A 14,068-nucleotide genomic window follows, 5' to 3' on the forward strand; every position below is an offset into this window, starting at 1 on the left:
TGAATACGAGCAAGCCTCCTGCACTCTAAAAACCTGCCTTCATGTAGCCGTCACATATAGGCACACGTTTATCAAAAGTAGCGTCATTTTAGTCAAAGTGTAAGTTAAAGCCAAACTATTTTATTGACGTTGCGACAAATTTAAGACTATCTATTTGCTTCTTTTGATAAATCTGTCACAACATACACCACTGCCATTAACTTTCACACTGGCTAACATTTACTCCACTTTTTCCTATATCAGGGTCTGTGTGGAGTAGAGATTAGACTTTTTTATTTTTTATTTTTTTTTCTCATTTGCAACTGTTTTGCATGGCACAAATGCTTAATAAATATGTCACATGGCATGTTAAACTTTATTTTGCAGTAAAAGGCAGTGCAAAAAGGCTCAAGTACATTAATAAATGTTGACCATAGTCTATAGGCACAGACCGTAAAAACTTTGAAGGGAACTTGTCAGCAGTGGGGCCTCAAAACTGATGTCGGGGTGCTATAGGGGAGAGTAATTATGCAACTTGCACGTTTTGATTTCCCATGGCGCAGTATTTACTTGTGCCACTCTTTGCTCTGAGACCTCAAAACTGCTTACAGGTTCCCTTTAATTATGTCGACAAAAACAGAATTTCCAATAAATCTCATTTCCAGTAGGTCAACCTCAATTCCTGAGAATTTTTCCTAATGAATCATATTCACTTAAACCATACCTAACTTTTCAGAATAAGCTGTCATATGTGTGTACATGAGGGATAACACTATTTATGGCCATTATATGACTTGTATTTGCATTTTTACGCAGTTTTCCCCTCTGCAGGCTTTATCTCTAATTCTCCGTGGTCTCTGAGCCAGTGGGCAGAGCCTAACTGCTATCATGTCTTGCATACACTGCATACATCGAGAAGAATCATGCTATACAATCTCTATCTATCACATCTATAGAAGCTGCAGCAGCATGGAGCAGATTATATAGCAGTAATAAGCAGTGTAGCTGGCAATCCAACACTGAGATGAGCTATAACTCTTACCTGAAGCTACTGTGCACCTCTGTGTGTCTTTCTTACTCTGCTCCCTCTCCCCTCTCCATAGACTTTTATTGGCAGGGCCATAAAGAGACAGAAACCCCCCCCCCCCCCACCTTCTGCAGTCAGTCTCCGCTGTTGTGTAACTAGGGAAAGATTTGGTTTGACAACGGGTTGGACAGCAGAATATTTGCAGATACAAAACAACTAAATTTTAACAGCAAGGATCCTCTTACACGGCCTGAAATGAGCATGCAAACGAGCGTCGATCAACGACCGCTCGTTGTTCAGCACTCATTTGCTCCTTTCACAAGGAGTAATGCATGGTTACGAGCAATCGTTACTACGACCACTCGTCACACAGGGAGACGTGCTGCCGACAACGATAATATTTAATGCTGCATAAACTATACGATCAGCCATGAACAAGCATTTGCTTGTTCAGGGCAATGATAGGGAACAAGCGTAGTAAATGACAAAGTTGATCTATATCAGGCATACTATTAGATTAGCATAAAATGTTTGAAAAATTTGTGTCCATTTTTAAAAAGTAATATAATGCTTCAAATCTACTATAATTTTGGAGGGAATAAAAACAGTCCACAATATTACAGACTTTCTTTAAAGTGGTATTCCCAGAAACAGGACAAGTGATAATTGACTGATCGCTGGGGGCCCCACCGCTGAGACCCCCACTGATCGCGAGAAGGACATTAAATGGTGCAACAGTCGATCATGCGCATTGTTGCTCCATTCAAAGTCTATGGGAATGACAAACAGCTGAGTACAGCGCTTGGTTGTTTTCATTAGTCCCGCAAACATTATATGAGTGGACTTGTGCATGCTCGACTGGCGCTCTATTTCACCACCACAGTTATGAGAGACTGGGGGTTTGGGACCCCCATTTTCACGATCAGTAGGGGTCCCATAAGTGGGGCCTCCAGCGATCTGACACTTAAAACCTTTACTATAGATCGGTGATAATTGTCGATTCTGGGAATATTGCTTTAGTACTACCTACTCCACAATAATGTATATCAGTATCTTGTGTGTGTTGCAAAAAAAAACTATATGTATGTATATATTTATTCAGGAGGGTAATGTAGTAAAAATCATAAAAATGCGATTGCACAAGTTGTGATGGTTTAATTTCTGAGAATGGTGGAATTTCTTATTTGTGCATTGTCAGCATTCTGCATTAAATGTTTCATATTTTAGATTCCTTATTTGTACAAACTGTTAAAAAAAACATATTTTGCAAAATAACCCTTTAAGTATCATTTATAAATGGGATGTATGTGGGTAGCTTTTAAAGCCAAGTTCACACCAAGTTTGTGATGTACGTTTAGTGTGTACACCAGGAAAGCTCCTGACATGCACACGAAACTTGTCCATAGGGCTACACTAGCCCGACGGAGGCCAAAAGATTGTCTTTTTGGTCTCCGCTAATATAAAGTATGGAACAGCCTAGTACGCCATGTTATTCTATACAACGAAATACAGTAAAAAGTATACTTTTTTTTTTAACACGAATGCCACTGTATGGCATCCGTCACAGGCCTCTGTTTAACGTATATGTCGGTAGTTTTTGAGTGAGCAGTGAGCTAAACTAGTGGATCTCAAACATAGCGGTGCCCCCTAGTTTTTGCTGAGACGCAGCTGGGAAGGCAGTTTTCACTTTGACTACTCGTAGACCTGAGCTAGAATGTTATGGCAACAATGCTCTGGAGTGTTTGACTGCTTTTATTATATAGGAGCAGGTTTAGAAAGGGTTAAAGGTGTCACTATGGCAGTAATGTAAAGACTTCTGCACTTGGAAAGGTGCAGTCAGTGAACTTCACGCCAAGGGACTTGTTCCTGTTCTGCATATCAAACTAAATCGCCAACATTCCTACCTGCACAGAAGGCGACATCTCTGGACTCATGATAGGAACCTTCTGCTGGCAATGCACGGTCAATGAACTGTTGGTAAATGATAAAATAACACCTGGGCACTGAGGATGACCAGGCTCCCTTCCCACTCATACTACGGCGCTTCAGCCTCTCTTCTCATGGAGCATAGAGTAGCGGGCTTGAGCTAGACAGTTAAGTTCCAACACAATAAGGCTTCGTTCACATCTGCGTTCATGGGCTCCGTCGGAGCTTTCCGTCAGGGGAACCCATGAATGGAATCCAAACGGAAACCATAGATTTCCGCTTGCATCACCATTGATTTCAATGGCGATGGATCCAGTGCAAATGATTTCCGTTTGTTATCGCTGTGCAAGGGTACCATCATTTTGACGGAATCAATACCGTAGTCGTCTGCGCTATTCATTCTGTCAAAACGACGGAGCCCTTTAACAATGGTGAAACCATTAGCACCGGATCCGTCACCATTGAAATCAATGGTGATGCAAACGGAAACCTATGGTTCCCCTGACGAAAACAATGCATAACTGATACAAATGGATGGCATATCTAATCCCCTATAAATTTAGTTGTAGCATAAGGGGAAGGCACTCGTGCAGGGGTGGCATGAGTGCAGAAGGTATCTCTAAGTGTCATATTGGAAAAGTGTTGCTGCAGTTATACATGACCCTTAGCTTACTTGTCACTTTCCCTGTATGTGTAAACTAAACTAACAAACTTTTTACATTATAATTTATACTTTGGACATTTTTCCGGTTTTCAATCCGAAAACATTCACACCATATTTACTTCCTCACTCATCATTATAGCTGTTGTTTGTTTACAATCCTATCGCCCATTTAGGCCTTTGCTTAACTCTATCCACATCAGTCCCTCTCTCCTTCCCTCGCCCATGTACAGCTCCCATGCACTACTCACTTTCCTCAATCACCTTAAACCATCTCATCCAACTGCTCAACACAAAAGTCACTCCTATAAATCACTGAACCATTTGCAGACTCTCTCTCTATTCTCCTGCTATTAGCTGCAGGGGACATCTCTCCCAACCCGGGTCCTCCCTTTTCTTCTCCTAACCTCAATCCCTTACATGCCACACATGGAAACCCTGCTAATATTCTTACCATCCTTGTATGTCTTCTCCTGTCTCTTTTAACTGTGCGCTCTGGAATTCTCGGTCCGTGTGCAACAATCTCACCTTTATTCGCAACTTATTCCATTCTAACTCTCTCAATCTCCTGGCTATTACAGAAACATGGCTACACCTGTTCCCCTGCAGTTCTATCTTATGGTGGTCTCCATTTCTCTCATGCCCCCAAATCTGAGAACAGGCAGGGTGGAGGAGTAGGTATACTCCTTCCCCCACACTGCGCTCTCCAGGTCATTCCCCCCGTACCCTCACTCACATTTCCATCTTTTTAATTCCACACCCTCAGACATTTTCGCCCATTCTCACTCCGAGTGGCAGTGTCTTCCGCCCCCCCCCCCCCTCCCGGGCTCACCGCGTCAATTCCTGGATCATTTTGCTGCCTGACTTCCACAATTCCTATCATCTGAAACACCAACTCTCATCATGGGTTACTTTAACGTCCCCATTGATAACCCAATCTTCTCATCTGCCTCCCAGTTTTCTATCTTTAACCTCCTCCCTAGGTCTGTTACAACTTACTAATTCTCTTACACATGAAGATGGGCATTCTCTTGATCTGGTCTTCTTCCGGCTCTACTCAGTTTCTGACTTTAATAACTCTCCTCTCCCGCTCTATGACCACAACCTTCTCTCCTTTACTATCAAATATTCTCTGCCTTCTCAGGTCATGCCTACGTTTCAGACATACAGAAATCTACATGTCATTAACACTCAGAAACTCATAGACGGTCTACAGTCCACATTGTCCCCCATCTCTTCCCTCTCATGTCACAATCTGGCCTCCAAACATTACAATAACTAACACTCTCAAAAATGCTTTGGGTGAAGCAGTCCCGCCTACACTCCACACTACCCAGCAAAGACGTCCACAACCCTGGCACACGCCTCAATCCCGCTTTCTTCAGCGGTTCTCGAGATGTGCCGAACGACTGTGGAGAAAATCGCACTTGTCAGCAGACTTCCTCCATTACAAATTTATGCTGCGAACTTACAACTCTGCCCTTCACAGAGCCAAACAAGTCTATTTCACTTCTCTCATCTCTGCAACTAATAATCCAAAATGCCTCTTTGATACTTTTGACTGCCTCCTTAGTTCTAATCTGCAGACACCTTTCACAGATATCCGTGCTGAAGACCTGGCCACTTATTTTAAAGTTAAAATTGACAACATTCGGCATAATATTATCTCGCAGTTCCCTAATATCATCGATCCCCTTCCCTCCCGCACTCCCTCTTCTTTACTTTCAGCATTTGACCCAATAACAGAAGAAGTTTCTAGGCTCCTCTCCTCGTCCCACTACCTGTCCTATTGACCCTATCGCCTCACACCTCCTCCCAGTCCCTCTCCCCGGCTTTCACTAGTCACCTGACCAAAACCTAACTTAACCTCTCCCTTTCTTCTGCAATCTTTCCCTCCTCTTTTAAACATGCCATTATAAACCCATTACTGAAAAAACGAACTCTTGACACATCCAGCGCTGCTAACTACCGACCAGTCTCTAATCTGCCCTTCATCTCCAAACTCCTGGGACACTTTCTTTACTCTCGCCTTATCCGCTATCTCGCTGCTAACTCAATTCTTGACCCCTTACAATCTGGTTTCCGCACTCTACACTCCATAGAAACTGCACTTACTAAAGTCTCAAACGATCTTTCGGCGGCTAAATCTAACGGCGAATACTCTCTACTGATTCTTCTGGATCTCTCTGCAGCCTTTGACCACCAACTCCTACTTAACATGCTCCACTCTATTGTCCTTAAAGGGAATGTGTTGCCAGAAAAACATGTTTTGTTTTTTTTAATTAAACATTTAGTGTGTAGGTGATTAAACATTGTTCACATTTTTTTTATTTTTTTCACGAGTCAGGAAATATTATAAATTAGATTCTAATTTATAATATTTCCCATTGCTGGTCACTAGATGGAGCTATTCCCAAAATTGCAGCATTGCAAAATTGGGTAAAAAGCCCTCGCTCTAGTGAGCTCTCAGCATCCCCCCCTCCTTTATCCTGGCTAGTGCCGGGATAAACGAGGGGTTTGAACGGTCTAACCTCCTACACTGTGTGTCGCCATTTTTTGAGCTAACACACAGTGTAGTAGGTTTACATACAGTAGTAAACGTACACAAACACGAACATACATTGAAATCTCTTACCTGCTCCTGCCGCCGCGGCTCCCTCCGGCCCGTCCGCTCCGTCTGCTGCCGCTGGTCCAAGTGCACAAGTCCGGAAGCCGCGACCGGAAGTAGTAATCTTACTGTCCGGCCGCGACTTCCGGTCCACAGGAAAATGGCGCCGGACGGCGCCAATTTCAAATTGGACTGTGTGGGAGCAGCGCATGCGCAGTTCCCACACAGACGCCGTACACAGAAGTGGATGGGACGGGAGCCGTTCGCAGTCCCTATGGGACTGTGGCTGCCGTATTCCATGTCTGTATGTGTCGTTAATCGACACATACAGAAATGGAACAAAAAATGGCAGCCCCCATAGGGAAGAAAAAGTGTAAAAATAAGAAAAAGTTAAACACAAACACACAAATAAATATAAACGTTTTTAATAAAGCACTAACATCTTTAACATATGAAAAAAAAAATTGTGATGACACTGTTCCTTTAAAGACACTGCTCTCTCTTGGTTTTCCTCCTATCTCTGTAACCGCTCGTTCAGTGTGTCATTTGCTGGTTCTACTTCTTCTCCCCTTCCCCTTGCTATCGGGGTTCCTCAGGGATCAGTCTTAGATCTGCTCCTCTTTTCGCTCTACACATCCCCTATTGGACAAACCATCAGCAGATTTGGCTTCCAGTATCATCTCTACGTTGATGACACCCAATTATATACCTCTTCCCATGACATCAACCCTGCTTTAATGCAAAACACCAGTGATTGTCTATCCGCTGTCTCTAACATCATGTCCTCTCTCTATCTGAAACTGAGTCTTTCTAAAACTGAGCTCCTTGTGTTCCCACCATCTACTAACCTCCCTAAAATTGATGTATCCATCTCAGTGTGTGGCACTACCATAACTCCTAGGCAGCACGCCCACTGTCGTGGGGTTATTTTCGACTCAGATCTTTCCTTTTCTTCTCACATTCAATCACTTTCACCTTAAAAACATCTCCAGAATCCGCCGTTTTCTTACTGTGGAAACGGCCAAAACTCTCCTTGTCTCTCTGATTCACTCTCGTCTTCCATTCACTAAACTTTCCCCTCTCCAATCTATCCTTAATGCAGCAGCCAGGCTCATCTTTCTGACCAACCGCTACACCAACGCCTCTACTCTCTGCCAGTCACTGCACCGGTTGCCCATACTCTCCAGAATTAAATTCAAACATATTACTCTCTCCCACAAAGCTCTCCACAGTGCTGCACCTCCTTACATCTCCCTCATCTCTGTCTACCACCCTACTCGCGCTCTACGTTCTGCTAACGACCTCAGATTCACATCCGCGATATTTCGAACCTCCAACTCCCGTCTCCAAGATTTTTCTCATGCTGCACCAGTCCTCAGAAATGCGCTACCCCAGACAATCCGAGTAATCCCCAACTTCCACAGTTTTAGACGTGCCCTGAAAACATATCTTTTTAGACAGGCCCATAATATTCCCTAATCTGACTCCTTTCCCTGGCCCCTCTTTACATTAGACATGAGGCCCCTTCATTGAGCAGTATCCCCTCCTTGCACCCTAATGCACTTCATGTCTGTCATACACTGACACTGGCTGGTGACCGGCTGATGCAGCTTTGTGTACTACCCCATATGTATAAAAGATGGCTGGACCATTGTACTTAAAGAGACTCTGTCACCACATTATAAGTGCCCTGTCTCCTATATAAGGAGATCGGCGCTGTAATGTAGGTGACGGTAATTCTTTTTATTTAAAAAAAACGATCTTTTTTCACAAAGTTAGGAGCGATTTAAGTTTATGCTAATGAGCTTTAATGCCCCAAGTGGGCGTACTTTTAGTTTCGACCAAGTGGGCGTTGTACAGAGGAGTGCATGACGCTGACCAATCGGCATCAAGCACTCCTCTCCATTCATTTACACTGCACTAGCGATATAGATATATCACTATGTGCAGCCTCATACACAAGCCCTAACATTACTACAGTGTCCTGATAATGAATACACATGACCATCCAGCCTGGACGTCATGTGTACTCAGAATCCTGACACTTCTGAATCTTTTTTTGTGAGATTCCAGCAACGGATACGAAATCTCGCGAGATCTCGGAGCTAAACGAGATTTGGATTCACTTGCCGGAATCTCACAAAAAAAGAGTCCGAAGTGTCAGGATTCTGAGTACACATGACGTCCAGGCTGGATGGTCATGTGTATTCATTATCAGGACACTGTAGTAATGTTAGGGCTTGTATTTGAGGCTGCACATAGTGATATATCTATATCGCTAGTGCAGTGTAAATGAATGGAGAGGAGTGCATGATGCTGATTGGTCAGCGTCATGCACTCCTCTGTACAACGCCCACATGGGCATTAAGAAAGCTCATTAGCATAAACTTAAATCGCTCCTAACTTTGTGAAAAAAGATCGTTTTTTTAAATAAAAAGCACTGCTGCCACCTACATTACAGCGCCCATCTCCTTATGTAGGAGACAGGGCACTTATAATGTGGTGACAGAACCTCTTTAAGCATTTTTTACACTTTGTGTCTCCCTTATTTCCTCATAGATTGTAAGCTCTTGCGAGCAGGGTCCTCACTCCTCTTGTTTGAATTGTAAATTAGTTTTGTCAATATGTAATGTCTGATATTGTCTGTACAATGTACCACCTGAACTGTAAAGTGCTGCGGAATATGTTGGCGCTATATAAATACAAATTCTTATTATTATATCAGTTTGTATGCGTCATCCATTGACTTCAATGTTAAAAAAAAAAACGGAAACTCGTTTCCGTCGTTTTTGACAGGAATAATAGCGCCGCAGACTACGGTATTTCGTCTGTCAAAAAACTGGAAACCTGACAGAACGGAGCCTAACTGATCACAACTGATGCAAAAAAACTACTTATTGAAATCAATGTTTTTTTTTAATGGAAACGTTAACTTCCATTCTTGTGGTCCTCGGATGGATATACACTACAACGGAAGCCACAACGCTGATTTGAACGCAGCCTTATACCTCCAACTGGAGGCTCAAAACATGATGTGAACAGGGCCTAAAATATATGTCCATCATTTTCCAATTTGTATATACAGCTATAATCTTGTGTTGAACATCAACAGTCTTATTTACAGACACATCCCGAACAGCTTAAAGAGGCTCTGTCACCAGATTTTGCAAGCCCTATCTGCTATTGCAGCAGATAGGCGCTGCAATGTAGATTACAGTAACGTTTTTATTTTTAAAAAACGAGCATTTTTGGCCAAGTTATGACCATTTTCGTATTTATGCAAATGAGGCTTGCAAAAGTACAACTGGGCGTGTTGAAAAGTAAAAGTACAACTGGGCGTGTATTATGTGCGTACATCGGGGCGTGTTTACTACTTTTACTAGCTGGGCGTTCTGACGAGAAGTATCATCCACTTCTCTTCAGAACGCCCAGCTTCTGGCAGTGCAGACACAGCCGTGTTCTCCAGAGATCACGCTGTGACGTCACTCACAGGTCCTGCATCGTGTCAGACGAGCGAGGACACATCGGCACCAGAGGCTACAGATGATTCTGCAGCAGCATCGGCGTTTGCATGTAAGTCGATGTAGCTACTTACCTACAAATGCTGATGCTGCTGCAGAATCAACTGTAGCCTCTGGTGCCGACACTATGCAGGACCTGTGAGTGACGTCACAGATCTGCACTGCCAGAAGCTGGGCGTTCTGAAGAGAAGTGGATGATACTTCTCGTCAGAGCGCCCAGCTAGTAAAAGAAGTAAACACGCCCCGATATACGCACATAATACACGCCCAGTTGGACTTTTACTTTTCAACACGCCCAGTTGTACTTTTGCAAGCCTCATTTGCATAAATACGAAAATGGTCATAACTTGGCCAAAAATGCTCGTTTTTTAAAAATAAAAACGTTACTGTAATCTACATAGCAGCGCCGATCTGCTGCAATAGGAGATAGGGGCTGCAAAATCTGGTGACAGAGCCTCTTTAAGTGAACTATAATGTGGTGGAATAGTTGGCATGGGGCAGATTTAATAATGTGTCTGCGCCTAGAATGTGTCGAAAAATGTGCCACAATTTGGCACATTTTATTCTGGAACAGATGTTTGCACCCCTCTAGTCACTTTAAAAACATCTGGCACAAAATTCGGTTGAAAAGTAAGGCAAATCAAAGGTCGTCTACGAAAGAGCAGCTAGATGCACCAAATTTATTATACAGCATGCACCACTGTGATAAATTTGGTGCATCTTCTGACTGCCTGGTCTAAGTTTACACTGTCTAAAACTTACACATCTTAGTAAATCTGCCTCCGTGTCTTCTGTAAAGATTACACCACCTAGAATGCAAATAAGTGAGAACGCAAATAAGTAAACCGCTCGTTTGCTCCTTTTACAAGGAGCTATTATCCGTAATGTCTGGGGACGAGCGCTCGTAACTACGCTCATCCCCATGCATTTCTATCAGGTCGGCAGCACATCTCCCTTTTTACACAGGGAAATGTGCTGCCGACAGCAATAATATTTTGTGTGGCATAATTTATATCATTTATACGATCAGCCGATGAGCGAGTGTTTGCTCGTTCATTGGCTGATCATTGCCCTGTTTACACAGGGCAATGATCGAGAACAAGCGTTCATATTGACCGATCATTGGTTCAAGTAAAAGGTTTTCCGCTCAGGACCCGTACAAGATAAGTAATGTACTGTACTTTTTTGTTCTTAAAAGTATATACAGTATACTTTTTATAATTTACAATAAATGATCTCCGTTTCAATCTTTATTTCAGAACGTCCAGAAAGGAATAAGCCTGAACACCGGTTTTCTGGGTAAGTGTTGTTTTCAGAACATTTTACTGAATATTAGTGATTTCTGATGACCCGAACCATCATACTCTCCCTGGGAATGGCAGTGCTTCTATTCTGCAAGTTTTATTTCTTTGATGTTTGATACGTTTGTATCAGAAAATGTCTCTTTTACATCATACACTGTAATCACGCATAACATGGTACAGAGAATTACCATGACATTTTGACAGAACTCCATATCTAAGAAGCCCTTGTCATCCTTTTTCATCACGTACGCATGTTGGGAAAAGTGGCAGGAGTTTCAGAGTCATCAAGGATTACCAACTACTTGGAAAATTGTTGAAAATAATGGCAGGTCCAACCTGGGGACCTTTTTTCTTTTTTTTTTCTTTCTTCATACGTCCGATCCATGGCAGTGGAGACAACGCACCGTTTGTATATCTCCCCCATTATTTTTTTGCTGAATATTTTTTCTTTTTTTTTTTAACTTTATTATCACATGATAAGCGAATCCTCTCTTCTGTTGCACGTCTTCCCCAGTGCCTTAGTGGATGTGACAGGGTCCTGAAGTTTTCATGGTTTTGTCCACCCCTATAACATTGAAGTGATGCAATTCTAAAAGCCTGGAGAACTGGGATTTCATAGCGGGTTTCCAGAAAAAAAAAGATCTGCACATGCGGACTTTAAAAAAAATGAAAATAAAATAAATATATATATATATATATATATAATTGAGAACACATGTGGAAAATGCATATTTTCTGTGATAGATCACACTTTTCCATTATCATTTCCTGACTGTGCTGTTTAATTGATGGTTTAGTATTTTTCTAATTATCTGTAAATTTGTTATTCTGCAGATTTAGTAAAGTAAACTTAAAGGGTTTGTCTTCCTTGGCGTATGGGTGGGGGTAATAGAATGTGGTTCAAATTTGGGACCCACCTCCACCAACCAGAACTGAGAATTGTTACAAAAAACAGCTCTTGATCTTTAGGACCTAAACAGCTGAGTGGGAGAGTGGACTGCTCAGCTGTTACCATATCTCTCATAGATTATAATGGAAAGTGACTGCATATATCAAATATATGATAGAAGCCGGGAGGCAACCAATATGGCCTCTGTTACAGCACACACAAGAATTGTCACCCAGAGTCCTGAATGACATGCAGCAATACTGGTGTGGGGAATATATCATTGCATAACTAGTCAGATTTGCCATTCGATACTCTAGAAAGCTGGGTGACAGCCCTTATGGAAGCTATTGGGTAAATAAATTGCTAGTTAACTGCTTTCTCAGACATATAGAACTAAAAGGACTTGCACACAAAGACTTGGATTTGATTTATTTTAGCTGAGAGTTTTGTAAAGTCCTAACTTTTTACTGAGAAACTTCTAACATGTGAGCAACTATGCAAAAATGTTTTCTTCTCTGTAGCTTTGTATTGCAGCATGTTTTTGTGAGTGCGTGTATGGTTTTAATCTTGTCTGACTCTCCTGGGAAAAGTCATCTGGAGACTTGAAGTTCACAGGCAACAAAAGCGATAAATAAACCTCTGGATATGTGTTCATAGGAAAGGTAGAAATACAAGGGCTGTGTATAAATCTCCATGTGTATCTGTACTTGTCATGGCTTTTTATCTTCTGGAAGAATAACCCTAACGGTCCACTGTACTTCCTATGGAGCGGCCGCTCTGTCATGGTTCTGGTTTCTATTACACAGGGCGGGATCGTGGGATTACTTTGCAGCACTGTGATAGACCAAGTAAATTGGCTTTCGATATTGGAACTGCCCTTTTCTTTCTTTTTATGATATAAAGCATGCACGCAGGGTCTGCTATTGTGGCGTTTGCAAGATGTTTTTTTTTTCCCTATGTCGAGTAACCCGTTCTTCTCCTCTTTTCCAGACAAGGACCTCTGTCATCCATAAGAGCCGTTATTAAGAGAAGTAAGTTCTTCTTTATCTCTTACACACTTCTACACCAATATGTTTACCAGCATAGGCCTAAGGCTATGTTCACACTGAGTTTTTTTACGCTGAAACCGCTCCGCAAAACTCGTCAAAAAGGCCCTAAAATGCCTCCCATTGATTTCAATGGGAGACGTAGGCGTCTTTTTCCTGCGAGCAGTAAAACATCCTCGCGGAAAAAAGAAGTGACATGCCTTATCTTCGGGCGTTTACGCCTCTGACCTCCCATTGACTTCAATGGGAGGCAGAGAAAGCGTATTTCTCAATGGCCGCGGGCGAAAAACGGCGCGAAAATCAGCATGCAGCGAGAGGAAAATCTGCCTCAAACTTCCAAACTGAATTTTGAGGCAGATATTCCTCCTGCAAAAAACTCTGTGTGAACATAGCCTTAGTCTTATTGTGTCTGTATGTAGTTAATGGATCTTATTAATTCAGACTGAACAAAGTGATCCTTACTTTTTCCCAATATAAAAGGTTTCTGTGAGGTTTAATTTGCTTGCGGTTTTTATTTTCTCACCTACAACTGTTTTCAGATGAACGTATTTAAATGTACAAGTTTTGTATCTCATGTATAATACAATCTGAGCCACCCATTCCATCCGACTGACTGGACGGGCATTTGTGTGTTGGGAGTCGAGTGCTTGGCGTGGTGGTGATGTGATCTACCCAATCATAGAGACAACTGTGTGGCTGTTACATCAAAGCCACGTAGTCCTCTCTATCTCCTGCCTTGTATTGATCTCTATCATCAGTGCAAGGGAGGAAGAGGACGCTAAATGCAATGAGCACATTGTGTTCTGCTTCCTGTCAGAAAAGACATAGCTCGAGCCTGGAAAGCTGTATAAATCACTGGACACCATGTATAAATGAACCGCTTTAATATGTAGACCACCAGGGATGCTGGCGTTAACCCTTTCACTACACTAGACCACCCAGGATCAAATGTATTAACCACTAAGCCTCCCTAGACTACCAGGGATATTATTGTTAATCCCTTATCTCATACTTCCAGAAATATTCAGTATAAACCATTTCTGCCATCCCCAGCTGGCAGAAAACAAAAAAGGTATTACACACCTAAACCAAATTAAAGTTGTGGCC

General features: G+C 42.3%; 1 protein-coding gene across 3 annotated transcripts in view; it reads left to right on the plus strand.

Moving 5' to 3' along the window:
- The window catches only part of SH3D19 (SH3 domain containing 19), a 135,573-nt gene that overhangs the window by 57,291 nt on the left and 64,214 nt on the right, over positions 1-14,068 (plus strand). For all 3 annotated transcript variants that reach the window (XM_075860358.1, XM_075860356.1, XM_075860357.1), the window contains exons 2-3: positions 10,982-11,021; positions 12,906-12,946. In XM_075860358.1, the coding sequence (XP_075716473.1) occupies positions 10,982-11,021; positions 12,906-12,946 (81 nt within the window). The remainder of the gene's footprint in view (positions 1-10,981; positions 11,022-12,905; positions 12,947-14,068) is intronic.

Source organism: Rhinoderma darwinii, chromosome 1 (genome assembly GCF_050947455.1).
Source record: "Rhinoderma darwinii isolate aRhiDar2 chromosome 1, aRhiDar2.hap1, whole genome shotgun sequence".
NCBI classification, from domain to species: Eukaryota; Metazoa; Chordata; class Amphibia; order Anura; family Rhinodermatidae; genus Rhinoderma; species Rhinoderma darwinii.